Source organism: Heloderma suspectum, chromosome 1 (assembly GCF_057233095.1).
Source record: "Heloderma suspectum isolate Gila_16-S chromosome 1, 16-S_ref, whole genome shotgun sequence".
NCBI classification, from domain to species: Eukaryota; Metazoa; Chordata; class Lepidosauria; order Squamata; family Helodermatidae; genus Heloderma; species Heloderma suspectum.
Window position 1 is genome coordinate 139,470,407 of NC_139458.1, and position 20,792 is coordinate 139,491,198.

General features: G+C 44.1%; 1 protein-coding gene and 1 pseudogene across 1 annotated transcript in view; one reads left to right on the plus strand and one right to left on the minus strand.

The window, feature by feature from the left end:
• LOC146358108 (olfactory receptor 5V1-like) overlaps positions 1–20,792 on the minus strand; it is a 25,336-nt gene continuing 4,544 nt past the window's right edge. The window contains exon 4 of the mRNA XM_084860636.1: positions 1–966. Within this exon, the coding sequence (XP_084716762.1) occupies positions 1–933 (933 nt within the window). The 5' untranslated portion in view covers positions 934–966. The remainder of the gene's footprint in view (positions 967–20,792) is intronic.
• LOC146358109 (olfactory receptor 5T18-like) lies at positions 9,705–16,890 on the plus strand (annotated as a pseudogene).

The following is a 20,792-nucleotide window of genomic DNA, read 5'->3' on the forward strand; positions in this document are numbered from 1 at the left end:
TTAAAATCTTTTCAGACTAAAGGCTTTGACCAAGGCCCTTTTAACTTCCTTATTCCTCAGACTGTAGATCATAGGGTTTATCATGGGAGTAAGAACCCCATACAGCATGGAAACAATTCTGTCCTGCTTTGGTGAATAGGTAGAGGTGGGGCGAACATAGGTGGCAATGGTGGTCCCATAGAACAGGCAAACTACAGTCAAGTGGGAACCACAGGTGGAAAAGGCTTTGCGCCTGCCCTCAGCGGAGCGCATGCATACAATAGCAGAAATGATATAGATGTAAGAGATCAGGGTGACCAAAAAAGCACCACCTCCTAAAATACCAGCCACAAGAAGAAGAACCAGTTCAGGGAGGAAGGTAGAAGAGCAAGAGAGTGCCATCACTGGGGGAATATCACAGTAATACTGGTTAACTTTATTGGGCCCACAGAAAGATAATGAAAAAGTGAGTGAGGTATGAACCATGGAATTGATAAAGCCCGTTAGCCACGTCCCAGCAGCCAGCTGAGCACACAGCCGTTTACTCATGATGTGTGTGTAGTGCAAGGGGCTGCATATAGCCACATAGCGGTCATATGCCATCAGTGCTAGCAAGAAAATTTCCGTGCCCACCACATAAATCAGAAAGAAGAGTTGCAACATGCAGCCAACAAATGATATTGTCTTGTCCTCTGACAATAAGATGTGGAGCATCTTTGGCACAGTGACAGTTGGGCAAAGGACATCCAGCAGAGATAAATTACTCAGGAAGAAGTACATGGGGTTGTGGAGCTGCACATCTGTCCCGATTGCCATGAGGATAGCCCCGTTCCCTGCCAGAGTGATCAAGTAGATCAGCAGAATCATCACAAAGAGGGAAATCCGCACTTCTGGCAGATCAGACAGTCCGGTCAGGTAGAAGTCTATTGCTTCTGTGATGTTGCCTTTCTCCATCTTCTAGCCAACAATCCTCTTCAGCCAGAATATCTAAAATACAGGGTAGAAAAAAACATACACGTGTTAAAAGCATATTTTCCCTTTCTTTTTTAATACTTAATCATTCTCTCCCTGCTTCCCTCCCTTCCTCTCTCCCTCCCTCCCCCCCCCCAATTATTACACCTGTTGCTTTTTGTTGGTGCCCACTGCCTGCACACACACAGGTGCTAGGGTTGGGAAAGGGGCTTGGAAAGGTTATGTGGGTTATTTTTATTTTGTTGTTTCTATTGATTTTTGTCTTTAATACCAATGATTTTTTTTAATTAAGAAAGGATATCCACGCAGATTATCTCATACTAGCTTAACTATTAGGCTTCAGAGGCTTATATGACCTTCGGTTGTATTCCAAAAAGGAGACCTCACCATGCAGGAGAAAAACATATGTTCAGGGTGCAGCACTTCCTCGAGCTGGAAAGACAGGCCATCTTTTCGTTCAAAAAATGCCTTAGGGAGCAATCCTACCTAGGTAGGCGGCCGTCTCCGAACGTGGAGGCCACCGCCTATCCAAAGCAGGGCAGAAGAAGCACGGAGGGGATTGTTCCCTCCACGCTTGTCCTGCCCTGCTTTTTCGATTGAGGCTGTCTAGCCATGGGAGGATGGAGCCGGGAAGGAAGCTTCTGTACGACACATTGGATGTGTCATACAGGCATTTCCACCCTCCCCGCCCCGGAACGCCCCCAGCTATGCCCCTTTCTGGCTGCCCCACACTCCTCTTGCAAGCACGGAGGTTGGGGGGGTTGGGGCTGTTCCACACTGCCTCTAAGGCAGTGCGGAAGCGGAGGGAGGTCGGTTCCTGGAAAACAACATATCCTATGGCTCTCTAGCCACTGTCTAGCAGCCATAGGATCGCTTCCTTAATGTCTTTTTAGCAGATAAGGCAGTATATAAATGTGAATAATAAATAAAATTAAAAAGTGTGATTTCTTTTTGGCAGCGGGAACTGCTGCTACGAAATAGCAAGCAGGCTTCAGCTGCATATGCACATGTCTTCTTTGGGACACTGACCGTCTGGACATCAGTGATAGCAAAGCCTATCAGTGAAGCATCTTCTTTGATCCTGATTCAACTCCAGCATGTACCATGACCACTGCAACATGCCCAAAATATGTATTTATTTATTTACAACAATTATAAACCATACCTTCATCCAAATATGCATTACAGGGCAGTATACATTTTTCTAAAAAAATCTTCAGTGCACTATGGAAAACATAAAACATTCCAGTGCATATGTCTTATCATTACTGAATGGCAGTAGCATGGTAAGAAGGCTACAGCCAAAAGGAAATGTTATCTAAAAGGAGAAAAGGGCTATTGTAAGCATGCTAAAATAGATTACACAAATATATTTGTTCATACACCACTGTAAGTATTATTCACCACACATAGATATTAGGTACCTATATCTCCTTTGAGCCAATATATTAACACAGCTAGGCGTGATTTTGAAATTCAGCTCCTTGAAATTTCTCCCCAAATTTTGAAATTCTAACTTAGGGCACAATCCTACCCAGATGCCCATCAGCCTCCAAACTTGGAGGCTGATGGGCATCCTGCAGAGTGGGAGGAGCATGGAGGCAATTGTCACCTCCTCACTTCTCTCATGCTGCATTTTTTGCTAGATGGGCATTTTTGTCCATCTAGGGCTCAGCAGAGAGGGAAGGACAGAGGCTTGGGAAGGCTGAGAATAGCTCATTTCCCCTTTCCCCAGTCCCCTCCCCACCCACAGAGCTCAGAGAGGCAACAGGAGAGTTCTGTCTGCGCTGGCTGCAAGGGGGAGGAGAGCTCGGACTCCTGAGTCCGAGGCTGGAGCACTGTCTCTGACCTCGGATCCAGGAATCCGAACTATCCTACGGCCCTCCAGACACTGTCTAGGGGCCATAGGATTGCTCTCTTACCCAGTCTTGGAACCAATGCATTAAGGAATTCTCCATTGCTTTGGAGTTTGTTTTTGTTGTTTAATTGCTGAAACTTGATGTGATCACATGTATGATTGTATCAATATCTTTTTTCTGCAGTGTTTCACCAGTCTATATGTGCATTGATTAAACAGTGCAAAAAAAAGCAATGTTTATTTGATTGTGTCTACTATATAGATTTCTTCTGCCACCGCCCTAATGAGGAAGCAGGAAGCAAAAGGACACAGTGAGGCAGCAATGGCAGTGGCGAAAGGAGGAGGAAATCTTGGGTCGGGGGAGAAGGAGGAAGGTGACTGCCGCTGCTGCTGCAGGGGGAGGAAGAAATCCATCAGCTGGGCAGAAGTGGGGCAGAATCCAACAAAGGGGGCAAGAAAAGAGAGAATCCCAAAAACTAATGTTGGCAGGTTCAAATGACCGTGAGACAAATGCACCCTCAAGCCCCCCAAAACTGACAAATGTGCCGGCAGGGCTGAAAGGTTGCCTACCCCTGGTATGTAGTATATCAAGATTCTATCATGTATCAGGATTCTTTTTGTGTGTTTTGTTCCCAGTATACTGGAGCACATCAGAGCATCAGTAAAACTCAACACACATAAAAGCAGTCTAAATACAGTTGCAAAAATCTTGACACAATCATACCTAGATCACATCAAGACTGCAAATCTATGACAAAAGTCTGCATGTTCCAGTTCTGGAATTACTTTTAGAAATTGCCCTAACTCAATTGGAATTCAGGAGGAGTAGAATGCAGGAGTGAGCAAACAAAAGGTAAATGAAGCTCAAGGAACCACAGAAATCTAAACACAACCATTTACAGGAGTGTATGGAAGGGTTCCACTGATACCTCCAAAGCACAGCAGCACTAGGACACTCCATTCCATCACTGGTGCATCAGTGGCCAGTAGTGTCACCACACCAGGAGTTGCCTCCTGTTCTTGCTATGGCAAGCCAGCTGCTCTCCTTTGCTTATTAGGCACAGGGATCGAATTCAGGTCCAGCATCTTAAGCCACTATAGGTGAAATTGATCCATAGGTTTGCATTGTCAAATAAGAATATATAGCTAACGCTATATTTTATGCTAAACATAAGTCTAAATTAATAATGATGCAAGATCCCAATCATATGCAAATGTTTATTTCCATGGCAGTTATTGTGACTATCAAAATAATCTATCTATTGGATCAAACAAACCTTTGACTACTTAGATGTTATCCTGGAACTTAAAAATACTGAATATCTATAATTCTTTTACATATGAACTTTTAAAGTGGGCACATAGTTAACATATAATATTATTTCCAGAGGAATATAATGCATAACATTTCCATCATCTCTACAAACATCTTGCAGAGGTAACAGATAGAGATCTGAGGCTGAAAAGGAATAACCTGTCCAATGCCCCCATGGCTGAGGTATGATATCACCACAGGTCTCTCTGATCTTTAGATTATTAAATGCAAATAATAAGAATAGTGCATACCTGATAAGAAGATTTCCAGGCTTTAAGGGTTAGCACATTAAGGCAATACTTTTAAATGCTATATAATTGTTTAAAATCCTGTGATCTATTTTGCATCTTTTCTACTGCAAAGAATTTATGGAAAGGTACAAATATGTCCAGGTAGAGTCCAAAATGCTGATGCAAATATAGACCAAAAAAACCTCTTTGCCACTCCAGAGGATATTTATACTTATGTGCTGAAGATACCATCCTGGGATTTGGAACTCTGAGGACTTTCAGTGGTAAGTTACTACCTTGAAGTTTGCTAAATCACCTGACAAATCATCTGACAAAATAAGCTTTCCTCAATATCTTTTTTTAATTAATGTTGTATTGTAAATTTCAACAAAACAAAACCATAAAAAGAGGGAGAAAGGAGAAAAAAGTTATAGCTTTCCTCAATATCAAGAGAGAGTCTCTGAAACGATAGGCTGGACATTGTCCAGAAACATATTCAATGATCTGAATAATTCAGGGGTTAGGTCCAACATCGCACTACTAAGGGCATCTCTACACCTGCCACTCTAAAATCCTGCATTTAAAACAGGGCTTTCTGCTTCCGTTTTAAATGCAGGATCACAACGACTCCCTTTTTCATGTGCTTCCTTTCCCCCCAACTTCCCCCTCCTTTTCCCCATATCTGAGTCTTCCATTATCTTTCATTGATCCTGCTCCTCTTCTTGCTGCTTTCCTCTTTTCATGGAGGGAGCTCAAGCAGAACACAACATGGTAATTTGATAGCTCATTATCTGTTATCTATTTAAAAATGGCACAAAGGGCATTTTGTGCAGGGGACGCATGGGGTGATTGCTGCATCATGTAAAGAGCCCACAAACTTCCATGAAGAAGCCATCTCAATCGCAGGATAAAAGCTCCATGTGAAGAAAGCCCCAAAGTCTGCAAATGTGACAGGACTTTCTCCTTCTTCCCCTCCTGTGCAACTGTTCCCATAGTCTAGAGGGTTTCCCAGTCATCTGGAGCAGATTTTGAAATCACAGAGTGCCTGCAAGGGGGGAGGGAATTGCCCTCCACCAGTTCTGCTAAAGTTATTGTTGTTGTTCAGTCATTAAGTCATGTCTGACTCTTCATGACCCCATGGACCATAGCACACCAGGCCTTCCTGTCCTCCGCTCTCTCTCAGAGTGTACTCAAGTTCATATTCATTGCATCGGTGATGCTATCTAGCCATCTCATCCTCTGCCGTCCCCTTCTGCTTTTGCCTTCTATCTTTCCCAGCATTATGGTCTTTTCCAGGGAGTTTTCTTTTCGCATTAGGTGGCCAAAATATTGGAGCTTCAGCTTCATTATCTGTCCTTCCAATGAGCAGTTAGGGTTGATTTCCTTTAGGATTGACTGATTTGACCTCCTTGCAGTCTGGGGGACTCTTAAGAGTCTTCTCCAGCACCACAGTTCGAAAGCATCAGATCTTCGGCGCTCAGCCTTCCTTATAGTCCAGCTCTCACAGCCATACGTTACTACTGGGAAAACCATAGCTTTGATTAGATGGACCTTTGTCGGCAAGGTGATGTCTCTGCTTCTTACTATGCTGTCTAGGTTTGCCATAGCTTTCCTCCCAAGGAGCAAGCGCCTTTTAATTTCATGGCTACAGTCACCATCTGCAGTGATCTTGGAGCCCAAGAAAATAAAATCTGTCACTGCTGCCATTTCTTCCCCTTCTATATGCCAGGAAATGATGGGGCCAGATGCCATGATCTTCGTTTTTTTAATGTTGAGTTTCAAACCAGCTTTTGCACTCTCCACTTTCACCCTCAACGAGAGGCTCTTTAGATCCTCTTCACTTTCTGCCATTAGGGTGGTATCGTCTGCGTACCTGAGGTTGTTGATAATTCTCCCAGCAATCTTAATTCCAACCTGTGATTCATCCAACCTGGCATTTCTCATGATGTACTCTGCATATAAGTTAAATACGCAGGGCGACAATATGCAGCCTTGTCGTATTCCTTTCCCAATTTTGAACCAATCGGTTGTTCCATGTCCGGTTCTTACTGTTGCTTCTTGGCCCTCGTACAGGTTTCTCAGGAGACAGGTAAGGTGGTCTGGTACTCCCATCACTTTAAGAATTTGCCAGAGTTTGTTGTGATCCACACAATCAAAGGCTTTAGCATAGTCAATGAAACAGAAATAGATGGTTTTCTGGAATTCTCTTGCTTTCTCCATTATCCAGCAAATGTTGGCGATGTGATCTCTAGTTCCTCGGCCTCTTCGAAACCCAGCTTGTACTTCCGGTAGTTCTTGGTTCACATACTGCTGAAGCCTAGCTTGTAGGATTTTGAGCATATCGTTGCTGGCATGTGAAATGAGCACAATTGTACAGTAGTTTGAACACTCTTTGGCATTGCCCTTCTTTGGAACTGGAATGTAAACTGACCTTTTCCAGTCTTGTGGCCATTGTTGAGTGTTCCAAATTTGTTGGCATATTGAGTGCAGCACTTTAACAGCATCATCTTTTCAGATTTTAAATAGATAAGCTGGAATACTGTCATCTCCACTAGTTTTGTTGTTAGTAATGCTTCCTAAGGCCCACTTGACTTCACTCTCGAGGATGTCCGGCTCAAGTTCAGTGACCGCACTATCATGGCTATCAGGGACATTCAGATCTTTCCTGTATAGTTCTTCTGCGTACTCTTTCCACCTCTTCTTAATCTCATCTGCTTCTGTTAGGTCCCTGCCTTCTTTGTCCTTTATCATGCCCATCTTTGCACAAAATGTTCCCTTGATATCTCCGATTTTCTTGAAAAGATCTCTAGTCTTTCCCATTCCATTGTTTTCCTCGATTTCTTTGCATTGTTCATTTAAGAAGGCTTTCTTGTCTCTCCTTGCTATTCTCTGGAACTCTGCATTCAGTTGGATATATCTTCCCCGTTCTCCCTTGTTTTTCACTTCCCTTCTTTCCTCAGCTACTTGTAAAGCCTCATCAGACAGCCACTTGGCTTTCTTGCATTTCTTTTTCTTTGGGATGGATTTCATTGCTGCCTCCTGAACAATGTTACGGACCTCCGTCCATAGTTCCTCAGGCATTCTGTCTACCAGATCTAATCCCTTAAATCTATTCATCACCTCCACTCTGTATTCATAAGGGATATGATTTAGGTCATACCTGTATGGTTTAGTGGTTTTCCCTATGTTCTTCAATTTAAGCCAAAATTTTGGAAGAAGCAGCTCATGATCTGAGCCACAGTCAGCTCCAGGTCTTGTTTTTACTGACTGTATAGAGCTTCTCCATCTTTGGCTGCAAAGGACATAATCAATCTGATTTCGATATTGACCATCTGGTGATGTCCATGTGTAGAGTCGCCTCTTGTGCTGTTGGAAAAGAGTGTTTGCTATGATCAGCGTGTTCTCTTGGCAAAACTCTATTAGCCTTTGTCCTGCTTCATTTTGTACACCAAGGCCATGCTTGCCTGTTATCCCAGTGATTTCTTGACTTCCTACTTTAGCATTCCAGTCCCCTATGATGAAGAGGACATCTTTTTTTGGTGTTAGTTCTAGAAGGTGTTGTAGGTCTTCATAGAACCGAACAAGCTGAGCTTCTTCAGCCTCAGTGGTTGGGGCATAGGCTTGAATTACTGTGATGTTGAATGGGTTGCCTTGGATTTGTACTGAGATCATTCTATTGTTTTTGAGATTGTACCCCAGTACCGCTTTTCTCACCCTTTTGTTGACTATGAGTGCTACTCCTTTTCTTCTCAGGGATTCTTGCCCACAGTAGTAGATATAATGGTCACCTGAATTAAATTCGCCCATGCTTGTCCATTTTAGTTTGCTGATTCCCAAGATGTCGATGTTCAATCTTGCCATCTCATGTTTGACCTCCTCCAGCTTACTTTGATTCATTGATCTTACATTCCAGGTTCCTAAACAATATTGTTCTTTACAGCATCGGATTTTCTTTTCACCACCAGACACATCCACAGCTGAGTGTCCTTTCGGCTTTGGCCCAGCCGCTTCACTCTTTCTGGTGCTACTTGGAAATACCCTCTGCTCTTCCCCAGTAGTACATTGGACACCTTCCGACCTGAGGGGCTCATCTTCCGGCGTCATCTCTTTTAGCCTTGTGATAGGTTCCATGGGGTTTTCTTGGCAAGAATACTGGAGTGGGTTGCCATTTCCTTCTCCAGTGGACCACATTTTGTCAGAACTCTCCGCCATGACCTGTCCGTCTTGGGTGGCCCTGCACGGCATAGCTTACGGCTTCACTGAGTTATGCAAGCCCCTTCGCCACAACAAGGCAGTGATCCATGAAGGGGCCTAAAGTAGGGTAGGGTAAACTCTGCTGAAGTAGGGGAGGGTATACTCCAGCCCATGGGGTTGCTCAATCTGGCATGCAGAGAGTTAGGCTCCCTCTGTGGGGGGGCCCTCCCCAAGCCAAGCCATGCTCCCTGGCCTGGGGAGAGGAGTCCTCATGTAATCCCTGATCCCTGCAAACCCCAGCAGAGTCCTTTCCTCCACCACTCATGCCCCAATTGGGATGTGAGCTGCATGGGAAGGATGCGTGCCTTGGCTAGGCTTGCAGAACTTAGGACACGAGCAGTGTGGGAAGGAAGCACCCATCTCAGTATGGGAAGGAAGCACCCAGCTCAGCCAGCTCTGTGCCTCTCTCTGCATGGAGAAAAAAAGTGGATGGGGTGGACTCGAGGTCATGGAAGGGGGAGAGGCTTCAGGGTGGAGCATCACCCCCTTGATATCTTCTGGTCTGCCAGTTTTGTCTAGGGGGGCAATCCAGCCTCCAAACCAAATTAGGTTGCCTCTACTGTACTGATGGAACTGCTTCCACCAGCAGAAAGACAGCATTGGATCCAAGCCAATATTCAGAATGTGATTTGTTGAAAATGCTGGCACGTTGCCCTATATGAATCTGTTGTTGCAGAACCCAGAGTCAGAGAGACCACGGAGTGAAGGAAAAAGAGATTCTTTATTTAACGCGCGGGCTTAAGGCTGGAATCGTTTCCAAAGAGCCAGAAGCCCCGATTTACATTAGCACATTGGTTTTATAGACATTGTGACACATATGAAACGGCTCCTCCTCCCCCTCCCGCATGGGGTTGCAATCCTCAAAATTTCTTCTCTTAGCACTATTGTTTATAATACAAGAACTGGGTTATAGGGTAGCCATGATAAGGAGAGAACAGAAGAGAACAGCAGAGAACAAGATATACAACTGTATGACCTTTGACAAGATAAGGAATTCCTGTGTCTTGTCAGCTTACAACAATATATTCAAGGGAGAAAGAGCTCAGCAATGAGCTGAGCATGAGACTGCATGAGGCTACTTAGTCTGATCCCCGATATGGCTGCTACACTGTAAGTTTTTTTCCAGATCAGGTCAAAAATAGTTTTTAAAATGTTCAAACATGACAGTTATTCAAATGTGTGTGTGTGTGTGTGTGTGAAGTTTTGTTTTTAAATGCACAGATTAACCATATAGGATATCAAAGATGGATCATGAAAATTAGACTTGGAATGTGTGTTTTCCAGCCCATGGCCCCTGCACTCAGGAACGGGAGCTGGCACCTCTAGCCAGAGCTATAGGCAACCAGGAAGGGGGCCGTGGTCAATGGTTGATGAAGCTCAAGCCTTTTTGTGGATTGCATTGTGTGTCAGTGTGAAGCCATGTTATGATAACTGCCCTGCTGACTAGAAGATGGTGCTGCTGAGATAAATTCCATGCTTGATATGGCAGCAAGTCCTGTTTTGCCACTGAGTTTTCATTTAACAGGGAGCTGGAGCCCATCTGGATTCCTCAGTGTACCTCTACGATACATGTACTTTTGAACATTGGTCTGCTGTGTCTAACAAATGTAATATATGTTGTGTTTCAGGGGCGGGGGGACTGACCTAGAAATGTATTTGCCAAATAAGTACTATCCCAAAGGGCCATTGTGGTGCACAAGACAGAGTCTAGCTGTTGGACCCAGGCCCTGCTCAGTCCTGGGATTTACCCAATCGCCTTAAGCAAGAAAGTTTTTCTCAGCCTAACCTACCTCTAGTATAAGTAACATTACACAGAAACTTCAAATCCCATTCTGCTTAAAAATTATACTTATAACATTGGCAATATTACAATTCAGTACAGCATAAATAATCAACCTAACATTTCAATATCATATCATCAGTCTTATAACAAGGAAGCAGGCCTACAAATCATTTCCAGTAACCATATATTGCCCTTCAGCTAACATGTAGTAATAAAGCTTAACAATTTACCCAGCCAAAAATCTTACTAACCGGTAATATTAGTAATAATAATTTTAAAAGGAGATTTAAACAGATATATAATAATAATAACAAATCACTAATAAATTTTATAATGTTATATAATAATAAAGCTTAAAATCAACCTCACAACAATCAATAATATATTTTGTACTAGATATATAAATGAATGTATACACTGTACAGTATATCATATCCATTTTAAAAAGAAAGGGTTTAAAGAAAAGAGAAAAAGAGAGAAAAAATAAGGGTGGGGGACCCTTCTCTGACCTCGCCTCTATCTTCCAGACTAAACACAGTCAGTTAGCAAAACATGTTTGCAGATTTCAATTCATGGTGCTGGAACAGCGATTTTCCATTTAGCCACGCCTCCGCCATTTCATGATTTAGAAACTTCTTCATCTGGCCTTCAGAAAAACGCAAAATGTAGCAGGATATTTTAAGTGATATTGTAAGTTCATTTGTTTTGCCATATTTTTCGCCTTGGTAAATTGCCTTCTTTTATCAACAGTTTCTTTGATGTAATCTGGAAATAGCATAACTTTATCTTGTTTCCAGAAAAGGTTTCCAGCCTCTCTTGGCAAATGCAGGATATAATTTTTTGTGGAGATTCTTGCAAATTGGACTATAATCGTATAACCAGTCCCTTTGGCATTTGACACACAGGATACCTGCTCAATATCAAATGAATAATCAGATGGAACAGGGAGTACCTCATGCAGGAACTTATCTACTAAAGTAGACAGGTTTACATCAGTAGGTAAATATTTAATACCAATAATACATACATTTGCCCTTCGCGCTAACACCTCCAGTTGAGAAATTCTGACAGAAAAATTATTGAAAAAAGCTTGTAACATAGTTTCATTCCCTGCCACCTGATCTTGCAGCTCATTAACCTTTGCCTCCATTTTTTGCAAAGAAGTGTTAATTAAATCCACAGCCCCTTGCAGGGCAGTGATGGAATTTTGGATGGTATCCAGCCTCTTAGCCTGTTCCGCAAATTGCAAGGACAAAGTTTTTATCAAAGCAAGTAACACCTCTGTATCTCCACTTCTCGAAGCCTTTGCCAAGGGAGGGGTGGGGGTGGGTGGGCGGAGATCCTTTTTTTCACCTTAGTGTAGTCATCCTTCTCTTCAAATAAATCTTGCTGGTCCTCAAATATTATTGATATTTCTTAATCCATTCCTCAGATGTTGTTGGCATTTCTTAATCCAAAAACTACAGTGGAGCACGTCAGCTCTAGTTTCTCCTAATTAGCTAGGAGGTTCAAACAGCTTTGAGCGATGATTAAGCTCTGGCAGACTAGCCCCGGAGTACGGCCCCCCTGCTACCACGCCGAGAGAGTTGTTCTTCCAAAACGTCATCCAGAGCTGCTCCCATCTCCCCTTTTAATTCCAGGGGAGAGATAAAAAGGTTTTTCAACCTTTGAGAAAGCTGTTTGAGATAGCGTCCCGTGGAAACCCTGCGGGAATGTGCAAGGGCGACATTGGCTCCAACTGAAAGTCACCTTTCCACTGTTAAAAAACAACATGAGAACTGATATTTTTCCACTTTCAGATAGTAGTGATAAGTTAATTAATAAAGGTGTTTCTCTCATTAGCACTGATGTTGTTATCTTGTTATTTTTATTGTTATTATTATTATTATTATTATTATTATTATTATTATTGCAAAGAAAAAAACAGAAAATCCTCATCTACCTCATGAGGTCAAGTAAGGTAAGTGGCAACCTCTCTCCCAGAAATTTTTTTTAAAAAATCTTTTTTCCCCATGATCTTTTGGAGGGGGGTTATTTCACCCCCACCCACCCAACAAATGATAGAAAAAGAATTTTTTGAAATGTTCAGCCCAGCCTTATTCCCCTGTCTTGCACATCTCCAGCCTTCTGGTGTCCAGTCTTAATGACAAAGGTAAGGAGTGCCACCCTATTTATTTGCTGAATACTTCTGTGTGACTAAACTCTTCCCCTGTTGCCTTGTAAGAACCATAGAACATAATGAACTACAATCACTTGTTCCTCACACATATTTTTCTTACTTTCTTCCTACATAGGAAAACAAAATTAAAGAAAACTAAACAACAAAGACTGAATTCAACCTTAAGGTGTTGACGGACCGCCCAGAGGTAGAGCTTCCACTATTTGTGCTGTTCTTTGAGATATACAGTCAGGGCCAGAAATATTGGAACAAGGATAACTGTTTTGTCAGTTGGCCTCTGTGTTGTTGTTCAGTCGTTAAGTCGTGTCTGACTCTTCGTGACCCCATGGACCATAGCACACCAGGCCTTCCTGTCCTCCTCTCTCTCCCGGAGTGTGCTCAAGTTCATATTCATTGCATCGGTGATGCTATCTAGCCATCTCATCCTCTGCCGTCCCCTTCTCCTTTTGCCTTCAGTCTTTCCCAGCATCAGGGTCTTTTCCAGAGAGTTTTCTCTTCGCATTAGGTGGCCAAAATATTTGAGCTTCAGCTTCAGTATCTGTCCTTCCAGTGAACACTCAGGGTTGATTTCCTTTAGGATGGACTGATTGGACCTCCTTGCAGTCCAGGGGACTCGTAAGAGTCTTCTCCAGCACCACAATTCAAAAGTATCAATTCTTCCGCGCTCGGCCTTCCTTATAGTCCAGCTCTCATAGCCATACATTGCTACTGGGAAAACCATAGCTTTGATTATATGAACCTTTGTCGGCAAGGTGATGTCTCTGCTTCTTACTATGCTGTCTAGGTTTGCCAAAGCTTTCCTCCCAAGGAGCAAGTGTCTTTTAATTTCATGGCTACAGTCACCGTCTGCAGTGATCTTGGAGCCCAAGAAAATAAAATCTGTCACTGCTGCCATTTCTTCCCCTTCTATATGCCAGGAAGTGATGGGGCCAGACACCATGATCTTCGTTTTTTTAATGTTGAGTTTCAAACCAGCTTTTGCACGCTCCACTTTCACCCTCAACAAGAGGCTCTTTAGATCCTCTTCACTTTCTGCCATAAGGGTGGTATCGTCTGCGTATCTGAGGTTATTGATAATTCTCCCAGCAATCTTAATTCCGACCTGTGATTCATCCAAGCCGGCGTTTCTCATGATGTACTCTGCATATAAATTAAATAAGCAGGGCAACAATATACAGCGTTGTCGTACTCCTTTCCCAATTTTGAACCAATCGGTTGTTCCATGTCTGGTTCTTACTGTTGCTTCTTGACCCTCGTACAGGTTCGGTGGTAAGGTGGTCTGGTATTCCCATCTCTTTAAGAATTTGCCACAGTTTGTTGTGATCCACACAATCAAAGGCTTTAGCACAGTCAATGATGGCCTCTGTACACCACCACATTGAAGTTGAAAGGAAACACACCCAGATGGGAGCGAAGTCAGGACTTTCAGCTGTAATTCAAGGGGCTTGACAAAAGCGGGGCACTAACCATTCAGGGAGTACAGCCAGTGGCATACACCACCACCCCATCGTTGGTGGCTCATAAGTAATGGAACAAACCAACATCATTTCAAACATAAGGATCGCCTTTAATACCTGGATGAAAATCCTTTGCAGTCAATGACTGCCTGAAGTCTGGAACCCATGGACATGACCAAATGCTGAGTTTCCTCCCTCGAGATGCTTTGCCAGGCCTTCACTGCAGCTGCCTTCAGCTGCTGCTTGTTTGTGGGGTTTTTTGCCTTCAGTCTTGTCTTCAGGAAGTGAAAAGCATGCTCTATTGGGTTGAGATCAGGTGACTGACTTGGCCATTGAAGAACATCCCCCTTCTTTGCTTTGAGAAACTCTTGGGTAGCTTTTGCTGTATGTTTTGGGTCATGATCCATCTGCAATATGAAGCGGTATCTATCAGTTTGGCAGCATTCAGCTGAATCTGAGCAGAAAATATAGCCCTATACACTTCAGACTTCATCCTGCTGCTTTTATCAGCAGTCAGGTCATCAATAAACACCAGTGATCCGGTTCCATTGGCAGCCATACATGCCCATGCCATAACAGTGCCTCCACCATGTTTGATGGATGATGTGGTATGCTTTGGATCATAAGCTGTTCCTTTCCTTCTCCGTACTTTTCTCTTCCCATCATTCTGGTACAAGTTAATCTTGGTTTCATCAGTCCAAAGAATCTTATTCCAGAACTGGGCAGGCTTTCTTAGGTGTTTGCTGGCAAAAGCTAATCTGGCCTTTCTGTTCTTGACCGTTACCAGTGGTTTGCACCTTGTTGTGAAGCCTCTGTATTTACATTCATAAAGCCGTCTCTTGACTGTAGATTAGGGGTGTATGAAACCCCACTTACCTGGCTCCACTGGGGTCTGCAGGTGGGGGGAGGCGATCCGTTCCTCCCCTCCCCCAAATCCTTGATGGGGGGAAGGCGATCCGTTCCTCCCCGCCCCCAGAATCCTGCCCGGCCGGCTCCGCTGCGCTCCACAGCCGGTCCACAGAGCCGCCAGCCAGGCCAACCCACAGCAGGGCCTCCTCCCGCTGCCGGGCTGTTGCCTACGCAAATGGCATCCTGTGTAGGGGACGCCATTTGTGTCCCTACGCTAGCCCCTGATAGGCTATGTAAATATTTACGTAGCCTATCACGGCTAAAGCAGGGACGTAAATGGTGTCCCCTATGCCATTTGCGTCCCTGCTTTAGCCATGATAGGCAACGTAAATATTTACGTAGTCTATCATGGGCTAGCATAGGGACGCAAATGGCCACCGCCACCACTTCATTCGCTGTCAGAGCCACCACCACCACCACATCCGCCACCGGGTAGGTCCATCCTGGGGGTATTCCATGGGGTGCCGGGGGGGGAGGGAGGCCATTCCACCACGGACTCTGGGGGGCCAGATTCTTTAGAATCCGGCCACACTGGAGTCCGTGGTGGAATTCTCTGCCATCCCTACTGTAGATGTTGACAATGACCTCTGCAAGAGCGTTCTTGACCTGGCTAGATGTTGTGAAAGGGTTCCTCTTCACCATGAGCAGAATTCTGCGGTCATCACTTTAGTTGTCTTCCATGGTCTGCCAGGCCTTTTGCTGTTGCTGAGCTTGCCAGTTAATTTCTTCTTTTTCAGGATGTTCCAGACTGTTGTGTTGGCCACTCCCAATGTTTTTGTTATCTCTCTGATGGGTTTATTTTGTTTCCTCAGCCCAATGATGGCCTCCTTCACTCGCATGGACACCTCTTTGGACCTCATGTTGGGGGTTCCAGTGAACAGCTACCAAATGCAAATGTAACACTCAGAACCACCTCCAGGCCTTTCATATGCTTGATTGGTCATGGGGTACCCAGGAAACAGGCCACACCTGGCCATGCAGCTGCTTGTCAGCCATTTGTTCCATTACTTATGAGCCACCTACGATGGGGGGGGGGGTGTATGCCACTGGCTGTACTTCCTGAATGGTTAGTGCCCCACTTTTGTCAAGCTCCTTGAATTACAGTTGAAAGTCCTGACTTTCAGCTGTAATTCAGCTGAAAGTCAGGACTTTCAGCTCCTGACTTTCCTAGATTTTTCAGCTAGGAAAGCCAAAATTTTCCCCAGGATTTTGGCTCTCCTAGATGTCTGTTACTCATCTGTCATCACCCCCCAAACTCTAGTGGTTTTTTGGGCAACAAATAAAACTATCTCGTTCCTGGGATGTGCTCTACAGATGTTCTTCTTTATTGGCCTGCAGAGAACAGAGTGTTATTTCCTTGCTGCAATGGCATATGACCGGTATGTGGCCATCTGTAACCCCTTGCTCTATAAAACATCCATGTTGCGCAATCTGTGTGTTCTGTTGGTGATTGTGTCATAAGCTGAGGGATTTCTGAATCCTATGATCCACACCTGTATGACTTTTCAAATGTCTTTCTGCCACTCCAATGTCCTCCAGCACTGATTCTGTGATCTCCCACCACTGCTCAGGCTCTCCTGCTCTGACACCTGGATCAGCGAGATCTAGATTTTTTTCTTTGTCTGTGTTAATGAAATAACCACAATTCTTGCAACCCTGGTCAGTGTCTTATATATACATTATCATCACCACATTAAAGATCTGCTCTGCTGAGGGTAGGCACAAAGCTTTCTCAACATGAACACCCCACCTGACATCTGTCATTGTCTTCTATGCAACTGTGATATTTACCTACTTAAAGCCTCAGTCCAGCTACACACTTGGTCGAGACCAAGTGGCCTCTTTGTTCTACACAGTGGTGATCCCCATGGTGAACCCCCTGATCTACAGCCTGAGGAACAAGGAGGTGAAGGAAGCTATAAAGAGTGCAATCAGAAAGGGAATGTTATGCTAGGGGAAATTATATAGACTGGTGTTCAAGAGACCAAGTCTTGTTTTCTGGACTGCATAATCAATCAATCAATTATCGATCACAATTCACATGTCATTCTCCTGAAAGCAATATATCTTGCATTTATTTATGTTATTTTATTTGTTTAATTTATATCCCATCTTTCCACCAAAAAATGGTGCTCAAGGCTGCTAACAATATCCAGATTAAAAACAAAATCTAAATTAAAACATAGCATAAAAACAAATAAATTAAAAACACAATTTAAACATCATGTCAAGAAATCCATTTTCTCTTTGTGTTCTGGCTGCCTGTAAAAACTTCATTTCATGAAGATGGGCCTGCACACACTCATTAAACCACCTGCATGTGTTATCTCGTGCTGTTTTGGCATCAAGGCCCTTCAAGGCTGAACTCTTGTCTATTAGACTGGATGATTTCAGCTGGTCTTCTGTGAGAACTTCTCACTGCCACCCAGCCCACCCCCGAAGGCCTGGGGAAACTATTCATCCAGCCAGTGACTGGCTAAGGAGGCTCACCTCACCTTTGTCAAAGGCTAGTACATATAAAGCAAGGGGGCTACTGCTGCCTTTTGTCTTTGTCTTCCATCTTGCTTTTGTCTTTTGACTTTGAGCATCACCCTTTGAGGCCCTGCTCTATTGAAGACCCGTGCCAGGTATGTAGAGACAGATATAGGTAACTTTTGTTATTTTCTACCTGAAGTATTCTTTCCAAACATACTCCAATTCTTGTATACTTTTTATTCCAATTTCCCTTTCTCCACTCTAAATAAACTTAACACCTACCTCAAGTGTTGTGTGTGTTTCCTTCCAAGTAAGCCTTGGTACTAAATCCAGAGCCTTATGTTTAATTATTGCTACCATTTGAAGTTTCAGGCCTAGCGCTTCAAAATAGAGGCTTGGACCCTTATTTCTGGAGCCCTAGGAATGTCCTATGAGGTCTGAGAACCCCTGGCTCTCAGATGTATGGGGTGATGAGAGCCTACTTTGGTAACCCTTTGTCTCTGTCTACGCTGTCGGGAGCCAGGAAAACACCTCTCTCTTTTCACACACAACAAAAAAGGAAATAATAAACAGCACCAATCAATGTAAACCCGATTATTCACATGCTGCATTATCTATGAAGAAAAGAAGGCCATTACACACACATACACAACACACACAACATGTTGTGTACTGCATGTGTGAAAGGGAAGCAGGACTATGCCTTCTGGCCCAGCCCATGAACTCCACGCATTCAACATTAGTTTGAAAGGGATTATGCACATACAGCTGGATATTTATAAGGCAAAGGGGAAAATCACCCCCGCCCCACACAAGGAACGCAGATGTTTGCTCATATTTACTGTCTGTTTATATGATTCTGTTTATATGATCCATAGTATTGTCCAACCCTACTGTCTATCTATGTATCCTTTATGAGATCAGGGCCATTCACTCATTTACAGCAGTGTAGTGGTACCGTTGCTGCCACGGCTTGTTGTGATGTCTGAACCCAGCAAGGATGGGTGGCTGGGGTGTTTAAGAAACTACCCCAAACCCATGGCTTCTTTCAGGTGGTTTGTTACCTAGGGGATGTGCAAATCTGCCAATGCCCAGTCCGGGGGAAGTCTGTCATGGGGAAATCGGGCCCTCTTGGAGCTCGACAGATTTCTCTGGAGCCCCTGGTGTGGCTTGTGTATTTTGGCATATATTTTTCTCTGTAAAAATGGCAAGATACGCAAATTGCACCTGCAATGTGCTGTGCTGACTGATTCCTGCATGCTGGCTCATCAGAGGCAGGCATGGCTATGCCTCCTTAAGGTCATCATGTCTACCTGCAAGTAGCAGTTTTCCAGCCGCTGCAACAGCAGCAACTCATCCACCCCTCCACCTTCCAAGAGTGTATGCTTTCCCAGCGATATCAGTGCCAGATTGTGGTTACCCACCCAAGGTGCGCAGTAGGAGATGCCATCTCATAGCTCTCACCTTTGTAGCAAGAATACCACCAGCACTGCTCATACAGGAGATGGGCTTCAAAGAGTTAAGATGGTTGCAGGTGAAACATGTAAATTAAGTTGTGGGCCACACTTCAGACCATCTACTATATCTCCTGTCTTCATTCTGGGCAGGGTGGGGACAACAACCCATACAGCCTTCCATCTTCCAAATGTCAAATTCACAAGTTGGCAAATGTCAAATGGACGGGTGGGCAGCACCCTGATGAAAGGGACACGCTTGCAGGAAGCAGTTTCATCAAATCAACATATTGCATCTCTGCTCAATAAACACATGGAAGCCCACTTTACACTTTATGCAGGAATAGTGTTTGCCATGACTACAAGAGTTAGGCTTGCCAACATTCTTACCAGCTTTCACCCTGTGTCTTTAACCATACTTTCAGATCATTTGCCTGGCCTTTTGTTTTTTTTGGGGGGGGTTCCATTTTTTTAGGGGAAAAGATTGCATGAATCATGAATGAGTACAACTCACATCACATATTATGTTGTAGGCATGCAATCATTCACACTCCCCCAACATTCCGTGGTGGGGGGGTGGCATTCTGCAAATAATGTGAACTGGCCCATTCTGTCTGACCGTGATGAGCTTCAGGGACAGACAGAACCATGATCCGTGCAGGTGGGAGGGGCAGGTCTAGGCAAGATAAATGGAGGGAGGAATCATGGAGCCAATGCTGTCAGAAAGCACCTGCAGGCACCTATCTGCCTAAGTTAGGACATTGTATCCAAATTATCATTATCTCCAAAAGAACCAGCAGCTGCCATTCTCTCATTTAAAATAAAGTCTTTGGAGCTGGGCTGAATGTTAATGATGCACCGAGGAGCCAATTTGCCACAACTTTCAGACTTCTCCCGTAAGTTACCTAATGGCAGGCTGGCAAGCGCTAACTTTTTAATCGTGCCCATGAGGACTTATTAGAATAGCTGGGAATTGTCACTGTTACTGAAGATATGAGTCAACTACATTAAACTGATCACTTCAGATCCAGAGGTTGTTATAACCCAAAGGAGCAAACCCCTGGGAATTATCATTTTTGTTTTGTTGCCAGAGTTGGGACCATTAGGCTGAAGCTGCACACACAATCCCCACAGTGTATTTCTCAGTTTCCTAGGAGAGATCGGTAAGGAGAAGGAAGCTAATTGTATGATCTCCGACTGTAAAACTACACAGGACGTTAATCCTGACATTCTGAACTGTATTAGACACAATCAAATGACTCAAATCTGAGCATGAGTACCATTCATGCCAGCCGTATGTCTCCATCTTCCCAGTCTGTGCTCATCATTTCTCCTATCCCCTGCTGACCCACAGAACAAAGCTCAGGACAGATAATGATTTATTGGTAGCCACTTATAGAAAGGTAATATATGGAGATGGTGTGTTTAGGAGGTCAGATAAAGGGATATTAATCCGCCATGCTTTAAACTATCCTCCCCCAGCAATGATGCCTCCCCCGCCCCCAAATGATGGGAACCTCCCCGCAATGGTGGGAACGCTCATCTTCCCAATGCTGGCTGGGAATTATGGGAGTTGCAGTCCAACACATCTGGGTGGCACCAGGTGGAGGGGGGTGCCATATACACAGTGCCCTTGCAGGCAAGGCTCGTGAGGTTCTCCCTCCACAGTAAATGTGAGTTGCGGAGTGCACCTTTGAGTTCACACTGTGTGCCAGCCATGGCTGAAGCAGGGTGAGATCCTAGACCCAGGGGCTGCTGCCGCTCTGGCACACTCTCACTGTGAAAATTGGTGTCACTGCGGATCATCTATTTTGTCCAATAGCAGCCTCCAAAATGTGGTCCCGTACTGGAGGATATGTGTCACTCCTCTTTGGTTGAACAGGGTGACTAATAATGCACATGTTTAAGTTCACGTCTTCTCAGAAAC